We start from the raw sequence: 24,082 nt of genomic DNA, 5'->3' as shown, positions 1-24,082 counted from the left end.
TTGCTTGGCCATGGAAACCCATTCCATTAAGCTCTCTATGCACACTGTTCTTGACCTAATCTGAAGGCCATGTGAAGTTTGGAGGTCTGTAGCAATTGACTCTGCAGAAACTTAGCAATCTCTGTGCACTATGCACCTCAGCATCCAGTGACCCCGCTCTGTCATTTTATGTGGCCTACCACTTCATGGCTGAGTGGCTGTCGTTCCCAATCACTTCCCCTTTGTTATAATACCACTGACAGTTGACTGTGGAATATTTAGTAGTGAGGAAATTTCATGACTGGACTTGTCCTGTCATGGTACCATGCTGCAATTCACTGAGCTCCTGAGAGCGACCCATTGTTTCACAAATGTTTGTAGAAGCAGTCTGCATGCATATGTGCTTGGTTTTGTACACCTGTGGCCATGGAAGTGATTGGAACACCTGAACACTTTTGGTAATATAGTGTATATAGCGCTTTTTACAACAGATGTCACAAAGCAGCTTTACAAATGTCCATGCCAAGCCCCCAGTGAGAAAGCTAAGGGTGACAGTGGCAAGGAAAAACTCCCTAGAGCATGAGGAAGAATCCTTGAGAGGAATCAAAATTCAATGGGGGGCCCATCCTCCTCTGTCTGAAAAAGGTCACCACAATAGTAACAATTTTAAGAGGAAAAAAAAAATTATATGAAAAAAATAAGCAATTAATGTCTAGTCCAATTTTCTGGAGGTGCTAGTATTGTCCCGATTGGTGTGGACGCGTCCAAAACCCATCTCACAAAAGAACGTCCATTAAGGGCAACAAAGAAGTAGTTGGCTGGGGTGAAGATGTGGTAGGCTACAGCAGGGGACATCAGGGGCTGGTGGGAGTAGTCATGGCAGCTGAGATGGGTTGAGGTTCAGTAACATCATGACAACAGGGGTAGGTGTACCTCAGCAGAAAGAGGAAATAGATTATTAGGTATGTCCAGGTATGAGGGTGTGTAAATTAAGGAATGATAATGTGCAAAGATGGACTATGACAGCACAGCTAAAAGAATAGAGCCAGAAGGAACCACAGGCATGAGGGCACCCTGGAACATTAGCACTCTGCCACTCTCAGTCAACAAAAATGACAAAAGAGAGGTGAAGTGACAGCATTTACAGGAAGGTTATTTCATAGTGTGGAAGCTTTGTAGGAAAAGGCTCTACCCCATGTGGTAGATTTTCTTGTTCTTGGTACTAATAAAGAGCCTGCACCTTTTGATCTAAGCAGACATAGTGGATTGTAATGCACTAAGAGTTCTCTAAGGTACTATGGGGCAAGACCATTCAGTGCTTTGTAGGTCATTATAAGTATTTTATAATCAATACAAAATTTTACTGGGAGCTCAGTAAAATAGCTAAGATAGGAGTGATGTGATCAAATTTTCTAGTTCTAGTAAGAGCTCTAGCTGCTGCATTTTGAACTAGCTGGAGCTTGTTTAGGCACTTTGTAGTACAGCCTGATAGAAAGGCATTAAAGTAGTCCAATCTTGAACTGATAAATGCATGGACTAGCTTTTTTGCATCATGTGAGGAGAGCATGTTCCTAATCTTTGAAATGTTCCTAAGGTGGAGAAAGGCGGTCCTAGAAATATTATTTACGTGAGCTTCCAAGGAGAGACTGGGATTCATAATAACTCCAAGATCTTTAACTGTTAGGGAAAATGTGATTGGGAGACCATTGAGGTTCATTGAGTAATTAAAGTGTGAGAAGCTAGCCGTCTCTGGGCCTAATAGAAGCACCTCTCTTTTTGCCAGGATTAAGTGAGAGAAAATGTTCCTCAGCATTTAGTGTCATCCTTTATGCATTCGTTAATAATACTAAGATGTTATATATTCTCTGGTTTGCCTGAGACTTATAGCTCAGTATCATTAGCGTAGCAGTGGAAACTAGCACTGTGTTTATGTATAATGTCACCTAGAGGTAGCATGTATAAAGAAATAAGAAAAGGCTCTAGAACAGATCCTTGTGGAACACCATAGCTAACCTTGTTATATGCTGAGAAGTCTGCATTTATGTTAACAAACTGGTAGCAACCAGCTAGATAAGATTTAAACCAGGAAAGGGCTATGCCCCTAATCCCAACAACATTTTCGAGTCTATCAAGTAAAATGTTGTATTCAAGTGTCGAATTCTTTACTTAAATCAAGCAATATAAGCAAAAAGACATAACCCTGGTCAGAAGCCAACAACAGGTCATTACCTACTATAATCAGTGCTGTTTCTTTATTATGATTAGATCTAAACCCTGACTGAAAGACTTCATGTATCTGGTTATGATTCAGATATGATCTTAGCTGCTGAGCTACAGCTTTTTCTACGATCTTGGGTATAAATGGAAGGTTTGAGATCACACAAATATGGAAGTTTTGAGTCTCACACAAATCACCATTTGTGTACTAAGGTGTCTTGGAGTGTGAGTGTATTTTTAAAAATTATTTATTTATATTTTCTTTATTTGGAGCTGTAGGGGTGAGTGCCATTTTCTTTTGCACTTTTGCTCCTGTTTTCTTATTAGGGAGTTAGCGATGTTATGTTGTACTTTTTATTCTTTTTGTTTAACAAAGTGAGTTTCCAGGGGGTAGATTAGCATTTTGTTTGTTATGTTGGTTTATGCTCACCCTGGTGTTATGCTCATGATTTTGTGATTTTGTGTGACAAAGATGTAATGATAAAAGGAATTAATCCCACTGCAATTTTTGCGTTGCTGTGTTTTTTTCTTTACGTTGCATCCTTTTGGCCTCAGACCATCAAGCCAGTACAATAGGGCCATAAAAACGAATAATGTTTGTAACCAAATAAAATCACATGGAAAAGTGCACAACGTTCTGGGAGCCCTCAAAATTGGAGAGTGGAAGGCAGATGAGCACTGTCTCTGCTAATGCCTCTAACCCAGTCCCAAATTAAACAGCCTATTATGCAAAATTCTGTGAGATACAAGTGAGGACCAATCATGGTGAATGATTTTGTGTCAAGCAGTCTGACTATCATGGCAGAGAAGAAAAAAAAAAAACAATTTAAAAAATAAATATATAAAAAAAAAAAATATATATATATATATATATATATATATATATATATATATATATATATATATATATATATATATATATATATATATGAATTGCACTTCTTAACTAATCTGTTATTAGTTGTTAATGATTATTGCTCAAGTATTGAAGTAGGAAAGTACTGCAATGAAAACAACAGGTCACAATATTCGAGTCTGTCCCAAATGCACATTTTGGAACTGAGCACTCATGCGGACTTGCACACCATAGGTCTGCACGTGATTGACATCACCATCTATGGACTTTGAGGAAGATGGCAGGACTTAGGGGATTAACTGGAACCAGGTTTCTCTCTGCTACTGAGTGTCACTGTGCTCCTGAATAGCCCACTCCCAAATGCAGGCCAGTGCTACTGTAGTATAGAATTCGGTTTGTGAGGTTGAGTAAAAATACATAAAGGAGTGACTGTTGGGCATAAACAAACAAACAAACAAACAAACAAACAAGCAAAAAGGCTGGTTAGCTGGCTAGTGTAACTATGAGAGCAATCCTTGGCAAATATTAAGATTAGAGTTATCAAATAAGGTAAATATTTAGTAGCTGATTTGCATTATAGGCACAGCAAAATAATGGGGGGTTGCAATTCATTCAGAAGAGAAATTCAGTGTGAAAACAGGGAGCATCCTGCTCAATAGTAAAATACTCTCTGAGAATATTAACAGGCAGCCAGTAATGAAACTGGATTTACTGGATTTGACTGGAAACCAGTTTACACTACTGTAAATCAGAAATTAATCCAAACAGACCATGTAAGAGCAGCAGTGGGAAGATTCACTAAAAAAAGGAGAGCAAAAAAAGGAGTTTCTACCTCTGTTAGAAGATTATGCCAGTGCTAGCTATATGGTTAGTCGAACTATGATATAGCTGGGAAATATTCTGGACCTTTCAAATGGATGAATGAGGAATAACAATTCCTTTATAGGCATGGCAGCAGTCCAGTGATAGAGTGGGAATATTGAAAATGGAAATACCAGTGCTGTATGACCAATCCACAACATGGAGTTTAATATTTACCCTCCAATCCATCTGGCAATAATCAAACACAATGTTTAACTTATCTGATATCAGCTATATTAAGCAGCTTACTTTCAGTGATTCTGCCTAATATATTATTCATGGATCAGCTGGCATTTCTGGTATGGTGTTCATTTAAAAAGGCACAAAGCCCCCAGTACACAAGTGAAACATTTAGCAGATAAACCACACTACTAGTTTGTTTTCAGTACACTAAGTCTCTTGGCTACATTATAGTCCACTATAGACTTCATGTAGAGCATTTTGCTAAATCAGCTAACATTTCAGTTTCACTCTCCACCATATGCATGTTAAAATGAATATTGATTTACTAAAAATAAATCTATAGTCTCATGAAGAGGAAAATACTGTAAAGTGAAAAGACTTCCAATAGAATTCCTTTTTCATGGAGGAATGAGCAGTAATTAAATGGGTACAGGTGAGAAAGAGAACAAGTGTGATTCCAGCAGGCATAAAGAATGAAGCCTTGCAGTGTTACTGGCAGCTCTTCAGTGGTCCTGAATAGCAAAGCAACCCTCGCTCTGCCACCTGCCCCAAAAGACGCCACAGAAGCGAACTGTTACTCTACACAGCTGGAAGTCTGGGTGATGATTTTCTCATTGAATTATTACTGCATATTCATCTTGAAAAATGCCTTTACTTTCATGTCAAAATGTCTCTGTATCGTACACTGTCTGGGAGGTTTAAAGCTGCAGTGTAAATGATAGATTAGATAGATAGATAGATAGATAGATAGATAGATAGATAGATAGATAGATAGATAGATAGATAGATAGATAGATAGATAGATAGATAGATAGATAGATAGATAGATAGATAGATAGATAGATAGATAGATAGATAGATAGATAGATAGATAGATAGATAACATTTTCTTGCAATTACATATAAACTGTGGCAAAACTGCAGTACTTCATCCCAGCCTGGAGAGATATGAGTTTTGGAGAGTGAATCAATAGGACAGGAAGCACCCAAGTGAGGCATCAATAGAAACATTTCTTTTTCCAGTGTTGCTCTCTAATTTGTTAATGCCCTAGCAGCTCTTCTCATGTGTGTTTGTGTTTGCTGTGTACAGCTGGATGCTGTGAGGTTATAAATATATGGCTATAGCTCTGACCACAAGCAAGAGCGGAGATTTAGAATCTCATTTGAGGGAAGAGAAGCAGCAGTGGCCTTAGTGCTGTAACTAGTGTATGATTACAGCAGCTAGGCTGTGCCCCTGTTATTCCTTTGTTATACTGCCAGAGAGAAACTTGATTTCATACAATGACTGTAGATTTGATACATCTGGTTTCTACACTATGTGCTGTTTTGGGATGTATAAATTAGCATGGATTATACATAATCTGTATCACTGTGTCACAGTGTCACTTCTTTTTAGTGCTTGTTCAACAGTAGCAGTCAGATGAGAAATCAGGGACCCATTTCCCAAAATCATTGTAATCATCTTAATATAGATCATCTTAAATGAAAGAGTATTCAGTGTATAATACTTATATATATATATATATACACACACACACACACACACACCATTACTATTCCATTACATGTTCTGTTTGAGATCACCATGCCATAAGAAATGGTAATCAGAAAAAAAGTTTAATGAAAATTGACCTGACAAATTGAACATAAAGTAAAACTGAAATTGAAATTTAAATAGAAATAAGTATATATAAAACATAAGTCAGTTCCTACTGTTTAATGGCACAGTAAATGCTAAAAATGAAACCAAAACTTTCAACAATTTCTCAGAATTCCTGTCTATTCATGCCCACTGTATCTTCTGTTTCCTGCCCATGAACTTTACATGCACACAAACTGGTGTCAAAAAGCAACAAGTCTGGGATTAGAAAAATGAAAGGAGTTTAAGACAGGCTGTTATTGGTTAAGGTGAGTCTCTCTCTCAAACACATGCACACACAAACCAAAGTGCTTACACAAGTGGACAGAATATACTCCTGGTACTTTAGAATCAGATTAGACAGTGTCACAAAGTGATAAGGTATTGTCTGTTATGTGACTGTAAAGGCGAGAGAAATAAGTTTTTATTCCGATATTATCTGAACTATAGGGAGAGAGAAAGAAAGAGTAGGAGAGGGAGAGAGAAAAGATAGTCACCAAGTTCAGGATGTTCAAAGTAAGAACCTTTGAGCAAAATTAATTAGTTAAATCATTTAGTCATTGCACATACATAATTTGAATTCTGTAGACATGCCAAGTGAGGCTTCCAATAAATATTTTAGATTTATTAATGTACAGGCTTTATTCTAAAAACCTGAAATGCCTGTATGGGTAATAATTTCTAGTGCAGTCTTTCCTAGTCTCCTTGTCCTGAGGAGACAGGGATTAAACCATTCCTGAGGGGACCCATCACCCAGCTACAGAAACAACTACACACACACACACACACACACACACACACACACACACACACACACACACACACACACACACACACACACACACACACACACACAGTCAGATATATGCAAAGCAGTAGAAAACACATTCATGTCCCACTTTTCCTGTTTACCTGAATCTGGCCTTAATCCCCTACCCTCTAGCCCTGCTGTATTCACAATACAAATAAGATTATTTTTTTTCAGTTCACATTGGCACAGGAACACAATGTTTGTTTAGTACATGTAATGAATGTATCAGTGTAAGTTTGTAGTTTTTCTAGGTCTTCATTTCCTCCAGGCACAAAATTATATTGATTCTGAGATAAGATCTTCTGAGTGATTGTGTTGAGGTTTCTGTAACTACTGTGGTGTAATCAGCAGAAATAAAGAAATTTGGGCACTTGTGCTAAACCCAAAGTGAAAGTAGGGAATAGAGCTACATTAAAATTTTTTCACTTACAGATTTTTCAGTGTAAACTCTGTGTAAACACTGTCTAAACGTGATTTCTTTGACTCTCAAAATTAAATTAAAATGAAATGCTATGTAGGTGCATTTCTGCAATGTGCCCTCAAAAGAGTTTAAAAAATCTAAAAACAGTGAAGCAAAGTGACATGTTTAATACTATTTTGGACTACATGGATGTTAGTTATTGTCTTTGAAAACCATCTGAAATCACCTGGATATGACTTCTAAATAGGAATTTGTGTGGCCAAGCTGTAAAAAATCTTTGTACATTGAGGTACTCATCTGTTGTGCAAAAAGACCCCACTCAGAGGTTATGCTGGAGTCAGAATATAGTCTAATGTTAAACTTCAATGACAAGCAGATTCTGAGAATGATATGGGATTGTTGTACTTGTTTTCTAAATGACACCTCACCATCCTTGCTCAGGGTTGGACACATTCATTTATCGTGCCAATAATAGGCTTTGAAGGCATTTCATGCCTGGACTGAATTCTAATTTCTAATTTCTAATTTGATTTGTACTGAATTCTAACTTGTACTGCAAAATACATAACATTAAATTATGAAATGAGGATGGATTAACCCCTTCATGTCATGAGGATGCACTGTTCAAGTTGGGGTTACATATTAAGCAACAGCACCACCGTCTATGACTCCCAGCAACAAGCACAGGAAGTCTATAACGCTCAAATCAGGACTCACCTTTTGAAGCCTCAGTCAGAGCATCAATGGCTATTATAAAGGTTGCTTCATAAATGTTTTTTTCTGGTGTTTCTCAAAATAAATACAGTAAAATGCAAAATTTTCACTGAACTGTTTCATCTCAAGAGACTTTAGGAAGGCCAGTATTAATCCAGTATTGATCTTGTTGCACAAGGCTTCTCCTATTTAGCGCTTAAAAATAACTTAAATGGGAAACCATTACAGTGCTACTGGCATGAGGAGAGTTTCCTGCTCACTGATGGAATTCTCACTCCACACAAGTCATAAAAATAAAGCTTGAACTGGGGAACCCAGTCACAAATGATGTTGGGAAAGTCACCAATTGTTTTATATGTGAATGCCCTCCAATGGTGCAAAAGTGTAAAATTATTTTTGGAGTTTAGTGATAAAATCTATTTGAGCAGCACTTATTAGACCCTGCTAAAGAAAAGGCTACTGCACACCTGAGGTAAACCAGTTCTTTTACTGTATCAAAAGAAGAGTGTTAACATTCACCCAGGTTAATTTCCATGGACCTGATCTGACAAGGACACCGACAAAGACGATGGGAATTACAACTAGGTTATTAGGACTTAGAGAACACAACCACCACACAAAATGCACAATGCCCATATTTGCATGCCTACCTCATAAAACATTCTCTGGCTCTTTGGCCTTGTATAAATGGGTGCTTTCTCCCTGAACTATTAACCTGCACTGTGAATGACATTAAAATGAATGAATATAGTTAACTAAGACCCAGGACCAGTTTTAGAACATAAATCCAACATTAATATTTAAGGCACATGAAATAGCATAAACAGTGTAGAAATTGACGGTAAAACATAAGAAAGTATGGTGATAATATAGAACATATCTTGCTGCATGATCACATATTTCCACCAACCTGAAGAAGCAGATAAGTGCGCACAATCCGCAGTGCAGTGAGCACAATCACTGACCCACCCACAAAAGGCAAAACAGTCAGCAATTGGCATGCTTTAATACTACACTAAATCTCATGTCAATTCATTTGCACACTCACTTCATACTTGAAAGCTATGGTCTACATGTAGTCTACATTCTCATCTAAAATCTGTTAGTGTTTTTGTATCAACATGGGCTAACAATATCCCGGCTCTATTTTCACAAATACTATTCTACCTATTTACTCATCCCTGCGACCATCAGCCCATCAGAATGGACAAATTTAATTATTTTAAGTCATAGTATACTTCATCACAATAAAGGTTTAAACATTAAAAACAAATGTCTTTACCAATGTAGTTTAGAAGATAATTACGTAAAAAAAAAAAAGAGGAGCTGATTTTTATCTTATTAATGCCCCAGAAATGCAAATGTCACATTAAACAAGTCACACTGTCTCTACATTTAGAAGGGAGCAAAGATTCCCTCTAGAAAAAGCCCCTACCATCACTCAATGTTAAGTGTTCATATTCTAGCAGTTAACATCCTTAGAGTGGATGTACAGTACCACTATAGCATTTACTACACATATGATATGCATGTACAATCTGACAACGTGAGTGTGCCCAAATGACATCAATCTGATTAATTATTTTCAGCATTATTAAGTGTCCAGTTTCAATCGACACAAAATATTAAAATACACAAAAAGCTTTCTGGAGTTTCACACGAGCAAAAAAGGTTTTCTTGGCAAAGCACATTTTTTCAAGGCAAGGCAGCCCTCTTTTGGCAGAAAGGCTGATATACATCATTAGCAACACAGCATTCAAAGAGCATTCAGTGTCAGCAACACTCTGAGACTGCCAGTGAGGTACAGCATGAGAGAGAATCCTGTTAGACAGCAGCCTCTCACACAAACAGCAAAAGCCCACACATACCTAGAAGAGACAGTAGAGTCTCAAACACAATACTGCTATCTCTGAGGGAAAGGAGATTTTTTTAAAAAGTGTGCAAAGCAGTCAGCTGCGCAGTGGGAAAAGCAAATGGTCTTCTAATTCAGCTGCTTCAAGGCCATCTGAGAACAGAGAAAAACATAAAAGAAGACTTCTAGTTCAACATATATAGTATATCTACTACAACATTATAGTATAGTACATAATATATCTAGCACAACAATAATAGTATAGTATATCTATAGAACAACTAGTACAAGAATAATAAATAGTAATATACATAAATCAGGAACTGAGATTCAGGCACTTTTAAGAAACTGTTAAAAGTGAAATTTGGTATTCAATTAATCACTTTATTTCTACAAGCTCCAGAGAAAAAATACAATAAAGGCTAATCTATTATCTGAAATAAATGACCACACATGCATTGATGATGAATTGGCATGTGAATGGGTGTGGGATGATATTTCCTTACTTTGTGGGCAGCGTCACTAAGTTGTTTGGTTCTAGGAAGTATGCGGGCAGGCCTGTCTTCAGTGCGCTCACTCAGCACCTGGCTTGCCCTCCGAACAACATGGCCCACGTGCCTTGGTGCTGGAGGAGAGGGACTAGGCTTGGACACTTTAGCAGTTGAGTCTGCAATCATAACAAGAAGCAGAACAACAAAAAACAGCTATGATTGTTATGACTGTTAATACTAGACACGTGCAAATAATAAAGCTAAATAATGAAATAAATTTGACCACAGAGGCAGAAAAAAGCAGATTGGTCCAGTACACTGACATTTAGCTCTAGTTGTTTTTGTTCACTCTTTAGTCCATAACTACTCTCAGATAAGTGGAAGCACTTGAAAGGCCAAACTCGGTTCAATTTCTTTTTCATATTTTTGGTCATACAGTTTAGATTTGTTCAGATTAAACTATAACTTGAAACAGAACACTGATATAAGGCTTGTCCATGTGCACCCTGGCACTTCTCCTATTCATTACATTTCACAGCCCAGCAGCATGTCGTGAAGCTTGGTGCCAGTTCACCCCTTTAACCCCGCCTCACATGCCAGCCTTTGTGTCTCCACTCGCCCTGCTAAACAAAGTGGCTTCTGAAGCCCCGTAATGGAGCCATTCTCCAACCCTGCCAGGAGATCCAACAGCTGTCAGAGAGTTCCACATAGCCACCCACGGCAGAGGAGCCTCCCTGCATCTCAGCTGACAAAGGCCCACACACGCGCACACACACGCGCGCACACATGCACGCACACGCACACACACACGCACACACACACGCACACACACACGCACACACACACACACACACACACACACACACCACACTTAGCTGTCACATACCACTGTGCCCTCAAACAGACAACCCCTTTTCTGTTAAGGACAGTACACAGAAAATTAAAATGGAGATAGACAATTAGTGCTCCAAACAGATGCACACAGAGCTTGAACAAACAATTCAAGAGTTTAGCAAGCTCTCTTGTCTACCTTTTTGGCTGCTGTTTTGGGGCTGGCCATGGGTCAAAATCAATGTGTTTTTCATTCGATTCAGGAAGATCTTACAGCGGTAGATAACCATGTTAAAAGAGCAGGCATCTACAACAGTAAACAAACAAATAAATGATAAGTACATTGTATTCTACATTAAATATTCAACACCTGTAGATCCCCTGTAATGCTAATTTGCTCTTAGTCATAACAGAATTTTGTCATGAAGGATCTCTTTAGGAAGGGTGCTCTGCACCAACTCTCACCTCCCAACAGTTTGGACTGACAGTTGATGAACTCAGTTGGTCGTGAAGCAACAAGGCTCTTCTTGCTCTCTGCTGCTAGAATCATGGGTTGGTCTCCAGAGGTCCCAGAGGCCTTCTGATCTCCAGGGGCAGTCACACTGCCCTGGCACAGCTTGGCCTCCCAGTAGTTCTGACAGGCATGGTAGAGGATTTGCACAAACATGCACTTCTCTGCGACAGAGCTTGCGACCCACTGGTCAGAGTTGTGATCAAAAATCAGGTTAAACTCTGGACTGTCCTGAAAATGATTGGTCAGAGCCAACTGGTTAGCGCTAATTGGTCAGAGGAAAAGGGTAAAAGGGATCAAATCAAAGGCTGACATGGAAACGCAATGTGAATGTTGTGAGTGTGAAATGAGGAAACCTTGTTGGGGTTGATGCCATCAACCTGACGAAGCTTCTCTACTGACCACTGGGATCGCCTGGCAAAACGAGGGGAACCCCTGTACTGCTTCACCTTGGTGATGAACACCTGAGTGGGCCTCTTATTTGTAACTGAGGAAGTTGAAAGGATGATGTTGATGATATTCAGTCTGATGTTAATTATATTAGACAAAACATGGCTATGAACCCACATAAAACAGATAGGCGACTCAAATATACTATATATGATTAAACACAACCAAATCTTTGCAAATAAACAAGCAGCAGTTTACCTGACAAGCAGAGGAAGGTCACATAGTCACGCTTGCGGCCAGCTGTAAGGAAGGGCAGTCTCCTTTTCCTCCTCTTCCTCACCTCGATCACCACCAGTAACTTCTCATTTCGTGGGGTAAAGATCTCCCTGCTGATGGCTGACTGGATATTCATGATCTGAGTGCAGAAGACTTCTGCAACTACATGGTTCAATATTTCATGCCAGTTTCTAAAAACATGATCTTCTGCAGACTCCTGACTAACCCAAAACAGCAGTTAGAATATTAAGGTAAAAAAGATTCTTATTTGTGTTCTGAAAAAATAAATTATACCATGACAAAATTAATTCTACTTCTCTAGCTTTTTGTTTTGCATGTATCCATCAAACACTACAATTACTAATCTTGTTATTTCTATCAAACTGTGAAGCTCAGTGAGTTTGTTGCCCCAGAAACAATTATTCAAACCCTGAAACAAATGTTGTAGTTTGTAAGTATCAGATAATACACAAGATTACTATAGCATAAGCAAAAAACTGGGAGAGTACCAACACAATATATGAAGAAAAAGGAAGAAATACAAACAAGAATAAAAAGGAAACCTGAAATCTGGCAAACATAAATATAAGAAATACACTGTATGGTACAAAACACACATACTTGTGTAAGAAATATACAGTATTGTACAAAACACCAAACAGGATACTGCATGCATGCTTGGCTGTAAAACTGGTTAAGGTTAAGACAACATGGAAGATAGCATGTTTATATTATTAAGTCGACAGACAACATCAGGCAACACTTTAACGGTCAAAATATTGGGAAGCATATTTTTTTCTCCAGTGTATACCACGAAACGCTTCCTAAAGGTTAACAAATGTGCCTTTTAATTTTAGCAATTTTTGTTCTCATTTAATCTAAATACAAATTATATATATTAATTTAATAAGGAATATTAGCTACCCACACTGCAACAACAGCACCTACTTTTAACAAAATGCTTGCGGGCGAAAATTTGGGCATCACATCAAAACCGTTCAGATTTTCCCATCTATACAGCAAAATACACGTTACCTGTTGGTTGTTCTTGTCTTCAAACTGTTTGATATAAAGATCGTTTGTTAATAAGCAGTCAAGTCATTTTCCCGTGAAATCGACTACTGTACAGAGCTGATTCTGAAGTTATATTCCGCCAAGTCACGCGCAGTTGGGACCCCCACTCCGGTTCGCAGATCACGTGAAGTAAAATGTATGCTGCATCCAGTCTTATATATTTAAAAGCAATATTCACAATATGATAGCAAAATTATTCCAGTATAACACGTCTGTATGTTTGTGGACTGCTTTTATTGTCCGTGAGGACAAATTACACTGCCTAAATCACTTGACAGATATTTGTAACCCACTGACGGTTAGATGACAGACTAATTTTATTGTAATGCAGGGTTCCGAAATTGGAAAGTGGAATTAAAATAGGTTAATTCATACACAACACTAGAAATAATAGATATTTTAGTCTATGTATGACAACACAAAGATAGTTCAGGTTACGTGCCTTTTTTTCTGAAATACAATTAATCTCTTTAAAGGACGTCATTTCCGTGACGGTATAGTGCATTTATCACAGAAGTGTCCATGATCGAAGGAGATCCATGTATAAGGATTTAATTAAGCACGACATTAAGTAAATTATTTGCAGATCCAAATGTATCTTTCAGGCCACATAACGGCTATAGTATGTGTGCAAATTACAGTAGCAATAAAATCAAATTTTCAACAATTCTATATTTATCATATTAATACCAACAGAAAATAAAGTGGCTACATAATTAAACAATTTTAAACTAGTTTATCGTGAATCTATATCTCTCCATAAAATAACATTATGTTCAATTGCTCAGTCTCTCTCTCTGTGATCACTCATACGCGTATGTTCACATAACCAACCTGCAGCGCCTAAATTTATTTATTTATTTTGCCTTAAAGTGACAAATATTTCTTTCATGGCTTTGTGGACACACAAATCAGAACTTTTCAAATCTGATGAGTGATGAGTGATGAGTCACTTTCGTATGTGATCCTAAATGCAACTTGAATAATAACTGTCAGATCCAAAATTCAGGTGGCTTCTTGCGCTTAGCGATGTGTTCCTCAAAACAACAATAGAGGAAAACCACAGCAAGGCTTTTCCCCGACATTTTGACCTGACCGTGCAGAGTTTGCCGTCTTCCAGAGGAAAATGTGAAGCATACAGGAGCAACACACATAAGCTACCATTTCACCGGTTACATTTCACAAATATGACGTTTGTTGGTGTTGGTAACGTGTAAAATGAATCAATAAGCGAATTTATATATGCCTGTGCTTGTTCTGCTGTAAACCATTCAATAAATGGATCAAGCATAAACTGAGAAAACACGCACACACACACTTTTGTTAGAGATTCATTTTCCAAATAGTTTACATGATTACTCTGTGTCAGCGTCCAAATACAACGGAGCTTTAGCACATGAGATACAGGAACTCAAAGCTCATTATTTAGCAATTTTTGGACCCTTGCATTCCAGTTAGTTAAAAATGAAAGCGGTCAGGTTTTAACTTTGTTTGTTTGTTTGTTTGTTTTGCTGAGACACGTGTAAACATGGAAGGACCTATGAAAAAGCTTTAAAAGTATTTTATGTAAATATGGCCAAAATGTAGAGCTATTGGTTGGGGTCAGAGTGAAGATCCAATCTAGTTTTGGCAGGATGCAAACGTTACGCAGCCGCAATGATAAACGGAAATGTTAGGAAACACAGTACAAATGACCATCATAAATTGGCTGCAATTAGTGTGTTCTTCACTGTAATTTGTTCATTGCTTTTTGGAAGAACACTCACTATTAGAATTACTGGCCAGATAATGAAATTCAGTGGCCAGGGACAGAGACTGTTCAAAGTGTTTGCCAAATGTCAAGGCAAAGGAAAGGTTCTCTGTGGCACAGTGACTTGGGTCTATTAAGACAATTATATAGCCACTTCAGGTGCATGTTGGGTGTGTGTATATATTCACGTGTAGCACCCATTGGTGTGTGTGTGTGTGTGTGTGTGTGTGTGTGTTGTGTTATGTTTCTGGGTTGTCCTCTGTGCTCTCTTTTGTGCTGCTAGGCCCGTACATAAATGTCAGCAGGAAGAGAGCAACATCGGGGGAGCACCAGTAGGCAGTGTGCGAAGTCACAGCCGACCAATAACGGCTCTCCACGAGGCCCTCCCTCAGCTCAAAGTCAATTCGCTGATGCAGCCCTGCTGATAGAGGAACCACTTGTTACTTTAGAAACAAAATGGAAAAAAAAATAAAAATAGAAAATGTAACTTACAGGTGGAGCTGTCCATAATGGCAGAGGTTGATTGCGACATGCTGGCTTCTCCCTCCCTCCTTTCCTCTTGTTTCTCCTCTGTCTTTTCCTCTGCTTCAGCAGCTCCTCCATCCTCTCCTATAGCCCCGCTTTCTGTTTCACATGCCCCACCCTCAGAGTCTGAGGGCTCCTCCTCTAATCCAGCAACCTGCCCACTTGAACGAGCAAAGCGGGAAAAGAGTATTCCACCAATGCCTTTACCGATGCTTGCTGCTCCTAAGGAAAAAAAAAAACACATACACAGTCACACATACACGTATGCTCATATGCTGATTTCGTTTCCCCTATAGTTCCTGCTCTAAAGAGCTAGAGTTAATTGAACATAACTAATTAGGGCTCTCAACTGGTGCAACAAAAAAGTGTTCACCCCATCACTGTGAGACTGAATTCATTCCATGTGTGGTTGGGAGCCCAACAGAGCCAACTGTCCATGCTCTTGGGGAGGCAGGCGTATACTTGTGCTCCCATGTCAGTTAAAGTGACACTTTCTCATGCATCAGAAAGGGGAGGATAGTGCTATCCTCTGAGCAGATTACTCTGGCCCCTTACTTGCAGGTTGCATGACCTGCAGCTCGAAAATTAGTGGTTGGCTGCATGTGTGTTCGAGGAAGCATGTGACAGCCTTTGCCCTCCCTGGTTGGCAGCTGTCATGTGACAGAGGAGATTTAGCTGATGGATGCGAATTGGATATAACTAAATTAAGGAGAAAAAAGGGAACAAAACAGAATATTAAAAAATGATTTATGAACCACCATTTTTAAATGGTGTCATTTAACAAGTGAGCGAGCATTGCAAGTATCCTTCCTATCCTCACCTTACAGGAATCAGAGAATTTAGGATTACAAAAATGAGCATAATAACCAAACAGACAATCTGTTTGGAACTGTTCCTTTTATGGATAATTCTGGAAAAAGTAATTTAACCTTTGTGAAAGAGAGCCTAAAGAGACTTCAAACTAGAGCTAGCAAGTGTAACTTGCATGACTATCTTACATAAGTAACTAGATTGTGCTACAAGTCAACCATCTTATCATAGAAGAGAGTCTCTATTTTGTGAATTCCAGTGGAAAAACAGTAGATAAACAAGAACAGACATTTATTTACTTTTCACATTCAAATAGCACTCAGAGTGCCACTCTGTCCACAGAGGAGCTGGGTGATTTGTATGGGCTCCAGTGAAACAAGGTGGATGCATTTGTTGTTGTGCTCACCCATTATGCTTGCCTTGCCAAGGCTGGTGATGGATTCGCCATAGTGCCGGCGGGGTTGAGGGGGGGAGGTGCAGGGACTTGGGAGGCTCTCGCTGTCCGACACCGATGCACTTTCCTTTAGCGGGTTGAGCAGTGTGGGTGGAATTTGATCATATGGAGTTGGATTGCTGGTGTTGTACCTTGAGCCCACCCCACCACATAGACACATACATATTAATACCCACTCATACACACAAATTTGCAGTATTGAGCTTAAGAGTTTAGCTTCTTATGACATGATATATGAGCAGCACCAGTAGTAAAGACGTGCTTGACTTTATGCCATTTATCTTACCAGTGTATCTGAACAGGTGCAATGTTACTATAATGCTTTAGGATAAGAGGTTCAAGCCTGTAGGCCTGCAAGAAAAAGAGAACATCCTACAGGTTTTCATATTCTGTTCAAGTCCAATATAAGATGAAATTGTCCTTTGAACAGTTTTCCTAGAAAACCATTTATGATCCATTATTAGTACTCCTGTCATATCTTTCCATGCTAAAACTGTGGATCAACTGACCACAGGATCTGTAGGGTGGAAGATATTGAAAAGTTGCTGGCAGATGGAACGGGGAAGGATGTGGTCTTGGGTCCCCATGGTACCAGGCCGTACACCACGCAGAGCCAAGAACACAGCCAGAGGAGAGCCCATACAGAAGAAGTTCTCCACCTAGAACCACGATTCACATAATGACATAGAAAGACAGTAACAGACATAAACAATGAAGAAATGTATATTCAGGGTTGAGTTAAATTTCAGTGGAGACAACTGAAAGAAAGAATTAAATCTGGGGTAATAATTTTAAATGTTCCTGATGACTTCTAGTAGAGAGCACTGAGGTCATACAGCCCCTCCACTCAATCATGTCCTCCATCCAAAACTTTCTTCCTAAGTGCCCTCCCTCCAACTGCTTCTATGTAAAGTCTACAATTCTATATGATGCATGCAGGCCTTTAAAAATTGACAGCTAGGAAGACCTGCCTCCTTGTAGAACAGTCTCCTGATTGGTTAATAGAGATGGACCATGTTAAAATGATTACAGCAAGGCTTCTTTCTCACAACAATAATTTTAGGAATAGCAGAGGTATTTTTTAAATATAAATTACAGCGAGAGTAAATTCAGATTGTTTTTTTGCATGGAGAAAACTCAGGAACTTTAGTATAATATAAACAGTGTCAATCAAATTCAGCCCTATGAAGAACAGAATTTGCATTATTTGCCATCTTACCTTGAATTTCAAAGCTGGAAACGAACTAGAGGTTGAAGACTTCAGGCCTTGAAGCTGATCCTCCAAACTGCTCAACCTGTCATTGAAAAACAGACAGATTACATAAAATAGACTGCAGTACATGAGTCCATTTTCTTACCAAAACTCCACTGTATGTGTGTCACATGGAAACCAAGGCAAAGACAACATAAACATAAAATCCTGCTTTTTCAGTCATGTGTCCCACCAAACAAAACAAACAAACATACAACAAAAGGTTTTAAAACCTAGTACATTTTAGGAATGGCTCTGGTCCCTAATCATGTGGATTTCAAGTCTAATTGTGGGGCTGTATCTCTGTGCACAGGCTCAAGGAGTACTGAGAATTATGCTCCTCCATGTGGGATGGAGGCTGTGGTGGCAGGCACTCAAGCGGATAAAGTGGAGATACCTGTGGTGGTGGTGGGTACCTCATGCAAGTTAGGTAGAGGAGATTAGAATAGTATTGAGCAGTGATGGGTACCTCATGCGGGTATGATGGAGTTCCTCCAGCAGTCGCGGTTCCTCATATCCCCACCGGTGCAAGTCTGTTTCCATGGCATCAGGCGCTTCATGATAATGAAAGTGCACAGGGTCCCAACCAGTCATGATGTCAAAGGTGATAACACAGCCCAGTGAGTGGGCAACAATGGACACTTTACCATTCTCTTCAAATGCGGGATTTCTTGAACAGAATAGCGTATAGAGCCGATTAAGCTCCTTGGTCAGACCTTTGGTAATCTGCAGAAATACAACATGCAGAAACAGAATGTGTATTAGCATGTCTGTATGATAATGGGAAACATGAAAAGAAAACATTTAATTATATAAATCATAATTTATCTTTGCTTACTGAGGTTAGGTTGAAATAGGTTTAAATTGGGTGTAAAGGAAATAAGACTACACATGCACAGAGTAAATATGATTTAAAAGGTTGTCAGTCTACTGGATGTCAAACATTAAATGCACTTTCATCCGAACATCAGAATAATTTTCTTAAAATGTTTTTTTTTTTTAATACTTTGGTTGCAGCTTGTAATACTTTGTACATCTTTGACCAAATATCATTTCCTTTATAGGCTTTGGATAATAAAACATTATTTGGCAACCAAGAGATTTTGTTTATTTATTTTTTACTTATTATATTAAAATCTCCACTATATCCTTTTGCGGGCTCAGTAATCATTAGCCAACACCTGACCAAGAGAGATTTTGGCACTACGTATTGGCATTCAGTATGGGGGATATTATGTGCTACATCTGAAAACAATAATTACAGTGTGAAATCATGAAAAGCAATATAGATAGTTTCAGGAGCAACATCACCAGAGAGATGGCATGCACCTTGGCAACAGAAATGGAGATTTGTATCATTGATCAACAGTGTTAATCCAATTTCTTTAATAGTTAAATTAAGTAATAAGATATGTCAAGCTTATACAATGATGTTTATATGCAGGCATTTAGTTTTAATAAGGTTCTTCAAAAATAAAGATCTTGCAATAATGGAAAAATGTACTACAATTATGTGTTAAATCAACATAGTTACTATAAATCACCACCAAATAACTTCTATAAAACCCATTATTTTAAAAGTGCATTTCCTGAATAAAATGCAGAGCTTAAAGTGATTCCCCGGTAGTTGCTAGGTGGTTGCTATGGTCTTCCTATGTGGTTAGTATTCCAGGTGGTTGCCAAGTGGTTCCTATGGAGTCCCAGGTGTTGCTAGAGCATTATCATGTGGTTGCTTTAACGTTGCAATGTGGTTGCCATGGAGTCCCAAGTGGTTGCTAGTTGCATGAAGTCCCAATTGATTGATAACTAGTAGCGTGTAACCAGTTAGCGTGTAACCGTTTAGAGTGGGCATGGCTGTGTGTGTGAAGGTTTTGAACATTCTGGCATGCATTTACTATGGGAAAAGATTTTAAAAAATAAGGTTGCTACATGGCAACCTTGTTGTCCAGTCAAAAACCAGTATACAGCTTGCATTTTGGTCATTTTGGTGGATTCAAAGATTCAAAGTGAGAGTCAGTGAAGACATACCATCCATTCACATACAGTATAAGTTCCAACTAGCCCTCTACCAAGCTTCGGGGGCGTGTTTATAAACTGTGTTGGAAGAGCTTGCATGAATTTTCCCATGAATGCTAGCTAACAAAATCTGTTTTGTGAAAGATAAATGAGCATGTGAAAAACAAACTGGAGTTGCAGAGTGAAGGGAAGCGAGTCATTATCATATAATAGGTACCATTTTAGGTTGTCTGAAAAGTATTAGCTAACTAATATATGAACTGCATTTCTAGCTTGCTAAGTACATGGATCAATGTCGCTTCTGCCCTGAGGTACTATAAGCCAACAAGGTGATGACAGTTGGCTAAAGTCCACTTTGAGGACTGAATCTTTTCAGAGTTTATAGTACTTCTCTGGTTTGTTAAGAAAATTAAGTAGGAGCAAATTGTGATAGATGAACCCAAAATGGACCAAAACGAATTAAATCCTGGCTGGTCTCAGTCAAGATACCCTCCCCGCAGCCTCTTAACCCATCTACTTATCTTTTTTCCAGCCTGGACACAAGTATAGCCATGGTGTTCTGCATCTAAGGTACAGGGAATCTCTTCAAACAGTACATGTGCAAGGCATCGAACATGGAAAGATTGGCTGATTTTAGACCCTGAGCATTTAGATTTGAACTCGAATAGGCCTCATTCTCCAACAATGATAAACACGCAAGCAAATAATATATGGAAATCTTACATTATTCATCATAGTTACTGGACATTTTTGTAGAGGGCTGGGATTGGACAGTAAAGGTATTTCAGTGTCCTACATACCTCTTATTGGAAACAGAATAAAAACCATTGGCTCATATGAAGAAAAGCAATGAAAAGCAAACATTGAAATCCTATGTAAAGCAAAGATGGATTACATTCACTTCTGATACAAAATGTAATGAAGGTTTTGCTTTTCAGCAAAAATATGGCATATTTTCTATGCATCATAATGAAAGCAATATTATTTAGGTATTTCACATTTTATCATCGTCACAAGTCATGGCATGTAATCTGCCACAAAATGCGTAGCATTATCACAATCCCGTTAGATGCAAAATAAACAATTATTCAATCTAAACAAAAAGGTGGATATAATTGTCTTTAACCATTATGAACCAGATTACCTATTGTGAATTTATTATAGTGAGTAATGAATATTGCCCCATACAGGACCTTTTTGGTATTCACTCTTAAACCCTGCTATAGTACTAATAGTATGGTGTTTGTAACAAAATATTGTGTTGTAACAGAGGTATCCTTGTATGTTTGCCTCAGTTCTAAGTTGAACAAGCTATAAAAATCAATATTAGTTGCAAATTAGTTTCTGCTGTCTGAGTAACTGCTTCCAGTACTTGAATAATAACAAAAACTTTTTTTTTTTTTGCTCTGACATAGGATAGTACAAAGAAGCCATGGGGTATACTTCCATGTCACTGTACCTCGTCCCGGTACAGTGGGCTGGTGTAGTACATGATGTCCATGGCACTGCTGTTTAGCATGTCCCTGAGGCCCCGCACCTTATCCGGTGTAATAGAGTCCACAGTATCTGGAACAGCAGCCACACTATTCAATGTACAGCTAATACTGCAATGCCATAACTTTTAGGTACCCTATGTCAGCCATGCTGAGTGCTTATACCTCCATCCAGACTGAGTTTAGATCTCCACTCCACTGGAAGAAACTCCACATGTTCCAAAGATCTGTCACAGAAATGTTTTTCCTCCATCTTTCTGGCAGCATCACGCATCCTATATATAGACAGAATCACAGTGGCTCATAAAGATGCAGATTTATATGCGCACAGTGTGCAGTGTGTATTGTACTTTGTGCAAGAGAGCACCTTGGCAGAGGCCCACTTACATGCTTGTATTTCTGATAATACGCCCCTGGTCCATCTTCTGTCCAATGCCATGCACTACAAATACAATGTGGGTAGCCGCAGGGGGCGTGTCTTCTGGCGCTGCCTCCTCTACATAGCCCCGATGAAGGCGGGTTCCACTGCTGGATGCTAGTTACACATGTATGCACATACAAACATTCATAGAAAAACTTAATTTAGGACAGGTATCTGTTGTTACAATGGAAATTTAAAGCCAGCATTCGATACTTTATGTGGTTCTTATGATGTTTGTCATCTTTCACCATAAACAATAATGTCACCATTATAAGCCAGGAATACGGCTCAGGAACACTGTACCTGTGGATGTGCATAATGTCATAAGATTAAAAAAGGACATGAGAGCCTCATACTGATAGCTAACCTTTGGAAAACCCAAGTTTCTGTGTGACAGTGCGGGCAATCTTGGAGGTGGTGGCATCACTGTACAGGTAGACCTCATCTACGCTGTGCCAATCAACGTGACTGCGACTTAGCTTCAGGCTGTGAATGACTGAGGAGAAAGAGAAAGAACAGCAAGACGCAGCCCAGGTGTCAGAGCTGTTCTTTACTTAAAAAGTTTTCATTGAAAAAAGTTATCATTTATTATAAGTCTAAAGCAGAACAAACTATGTAAAATATATGCATGTGTGAGAGAGAGTTTGAGTGAAAAGGGAGAGAGAGAGAAAAAGAGTGGGAGGGAGGATGTCTGCATTGTGGCACAGCATTTGCATTCAGTCATAATCACTGTGTGCCCTGTATGATTCAGCTGTAGTTAGCTCACACTGTCCCCTGCCCTCACCCCCACTGTCCACCACAAAACCCCCTAGTTACAGTCACAGCTCCTTTCAGCTGTTTTCTTACCATCCTTACTTTCTACTGCAGGTATTGCTGCTTCAGTTTCAAAAGAATCTTCAATCTGGTGGCCCCGGAAACAAGCCAAGTGCTCTAGTTCAATGAGGTCACTGTCCTCCTCTTCCAGAGGCAACCAAGTACCATCAGTAAACCACTGCCCTCTCATCACTGGTATCCCATCCTGCTCTGTGTGATGGAAAACCCAAAAAAAACTCATTGTAGACATATCTGGGTGTCTATATAGTACACCACTTTTCAACAGTCCCTATATAAAAATAATAAGAGAGCAAGCCTACTTACGGTTCCAGTACACTGGATAACACTCCTTTTCTTTGACATCCACCTCATACAATCCACCTCGGACACACACCGCCTCCACGCTGATGCTTATTGAATCCAGGTCCCTCTCGCATGCTCGGCATGCTGCCTCCTCGCTTGCTGTAACTGCTGGCACCTTCTGAATGCTTAGCGCCTCTGATTCTCTCTGTCCTGATGCCTTACACTCCGATGCCAAATCACATACCACCTCTGACTTGCTGGGATCCTGGCAGTTGACCTTATTTAGATTAAGGTCGCAAAATTTTCGGTAAGACAGCTCAATGTTCAGAGAATCGTGTCCAACAAAGGGTTTCCAGGTTCTTTTGTCCTCTTTATAGAACCATCGCACCTCCTCTGGTCCAAGCTCTGTCACAGCTTCACCGCGGTGCCTGGAGCTGCTGGAGCGGTTGCGCTTCTTTGTTGTGACATTATGGTCACTTTCACTGTAGTTTGGCTCGGTAGTGATGTCAAGATAGTCTGATCCTGGGTCAGATCCGAGACACCCATGGTAGTCTGAGTAAGCATCTTCCACAAGGCCTAACAGCATGCTGTCCTGGGATAGCCCAGTTCGGCCATGAAGCAGTGGCAAATGTCTATCCAAGCCTGACTGCACCGAATCCATCCCCCCCTGTATGTCCTCGCGCCTAGGTTCATTGTAACAGGACGCAAATGCATCATTTGTTATACTCCAGTCGCAGTGACTGACATTACTCTCCTTACTCTGTGATGGAGAGTTCCGAGATGAGTCTTCTTTAAAACTGCTCATTACTGGTGCGTAAAAAATTGCAAATTTTAACGCCTGTCAGCTTACTGTGGTAACGAGTCTAATGGCTTCAAAAGCACACTCCAATGTGTCAACTGTAATTACCACCATCTGTACAAAGCGCATTTAAATAGCAGCACTACAATTATATAGTACATTAGCTAAATAACTATTTTAGAATCGCACTCTGCAAATTGTTTGTAAGCTGTTCATATGCTGTCGCTTACGTCTTGAGTATGTCCTTTCTGTCGCATTGATTGAAGCAGCAGTCTTCTTTAGCAGAGGAATTGTGCTCCTCCCTTGAGTGCGTAGCATTAATGAACACAATTTGAACAAC

The 24,082-nt window shown here is 39.2% G+C and overlaps 2 protein-coding genes across 8 annotated transcripts; both read right to left on the bottom strand.

The window, feature by feature from the left end:
* Positions 1–8,149: 8,149 nt before the first annotated feature.
* On the bottom strand, positions 8,150–13,361 carry stxbp6l (syntaxin binding protein 6 (amisyn), like). Of its 3 annotated transcripts, none has more exons than XM_027000836.2 (7): positions 13,068–13,361; positions 12,015–12,171; positions 11,723–11,853; positions 11,321–11,597; positions 11,055–11,162; positions 10,040–10,200; positions 8,150–9,686 (listed from the first exon to the last, which is right to left on the bottom strand). In XM_027000836.2, exons 2-7 carry the CDS (start codon positions 12,166–12,168, stop codon positions 9,663–9,665), a joined length of 855 nt encoding a protein of 284 aa, XP_026856637.2. In that variant the 5' UTR covers positions 12,169–12,171; positions 13,068–13,361; the 3' UTR covers positions 8,150–9,662. The 3 variants fall into 3 exon arrangements, with proteins under 3 accessions (XP_026856637.2, XP_026856638.2, XP_026856636.2); XM_027000837.2 differs by having other exon boundaries at positions 11,321–11,489; positions 12,015–12,194; positions 13,068–13,360; XM_027000835.2 differs by having other exon boundaries at positions 12,015–12,194; positions 13,068–13,358.
* A 1,063-nt stretch (positions 13,362–14,424) lies between these two features.
* Positions 14,425–24,051, bottom strand: ddhd1b (DDHD domain containing 1b). 5 transcript variants are annotated; one of them, XM_027000834.2, is made up of 14 exons: positions 23,973–24,051; positions 22,965–23,626; positions 22,674–22,850; positions 22,195–22,323; positions 21,794–21,941; positions 21,572–21,681; positions 21,373–21,479; positions 18,367–18,623; positions 17,865–17,940; positions 17,155–17,304; positions 16,932–16,996; positions 16,598–16,776; positions 15,349–15,603; positions 14,425–15,277 (listed from the first exon to the last, which is right to left on the bottom strand). In XM_027000834.2, exons 2-14 carry the CDS (start codon positions 23,602–23,604, stop codon positions 15,096–15,098), a joined length of 2,475 nt encoding a protein of 824 aa, XP_026856635.2. In that variant the 5' UTR covers positions 23,605–23,626; positions 23,973–24,051; the 3' UTR covers positions 14,425–15,095. The 5 variants fall into 5 exon arrangements, with proteins under 5 accessions (XP_026856635.2, XP_026856634.2, XP_026856631.2 ...); XM_027000833.2 differs by having other exon boundaries at positions 18,367–18,451; positions 18,545–18,623; positions 22,965–24,039; XM_027000830.2 differs by having other exon boundaries at positions 22,965–24,039.
* Between the last annotated feature and the right edge of the window lie 31 nt (positions 24,052–24,082).

Source organism: Electrophorus electricus, chromosome 3 (genome assembly GCF_013358815.1).
Source record: "Electrophorus electricus isolate fEleEle1 chromosome 3, fEleEle1.pri, whole genome shotgun sequence".
Lineage (NCBI taxonomy): Eukaryota > Metazoa > Chordata > Actinopteri > Gymnotiformes > Gymnotidae > Electrophorus > Electrophorus electricus.
Note: the sequence above shows the minus strand (reverse complement) of the source record. Positions and strands in the feature narration are given on the sequence as shown.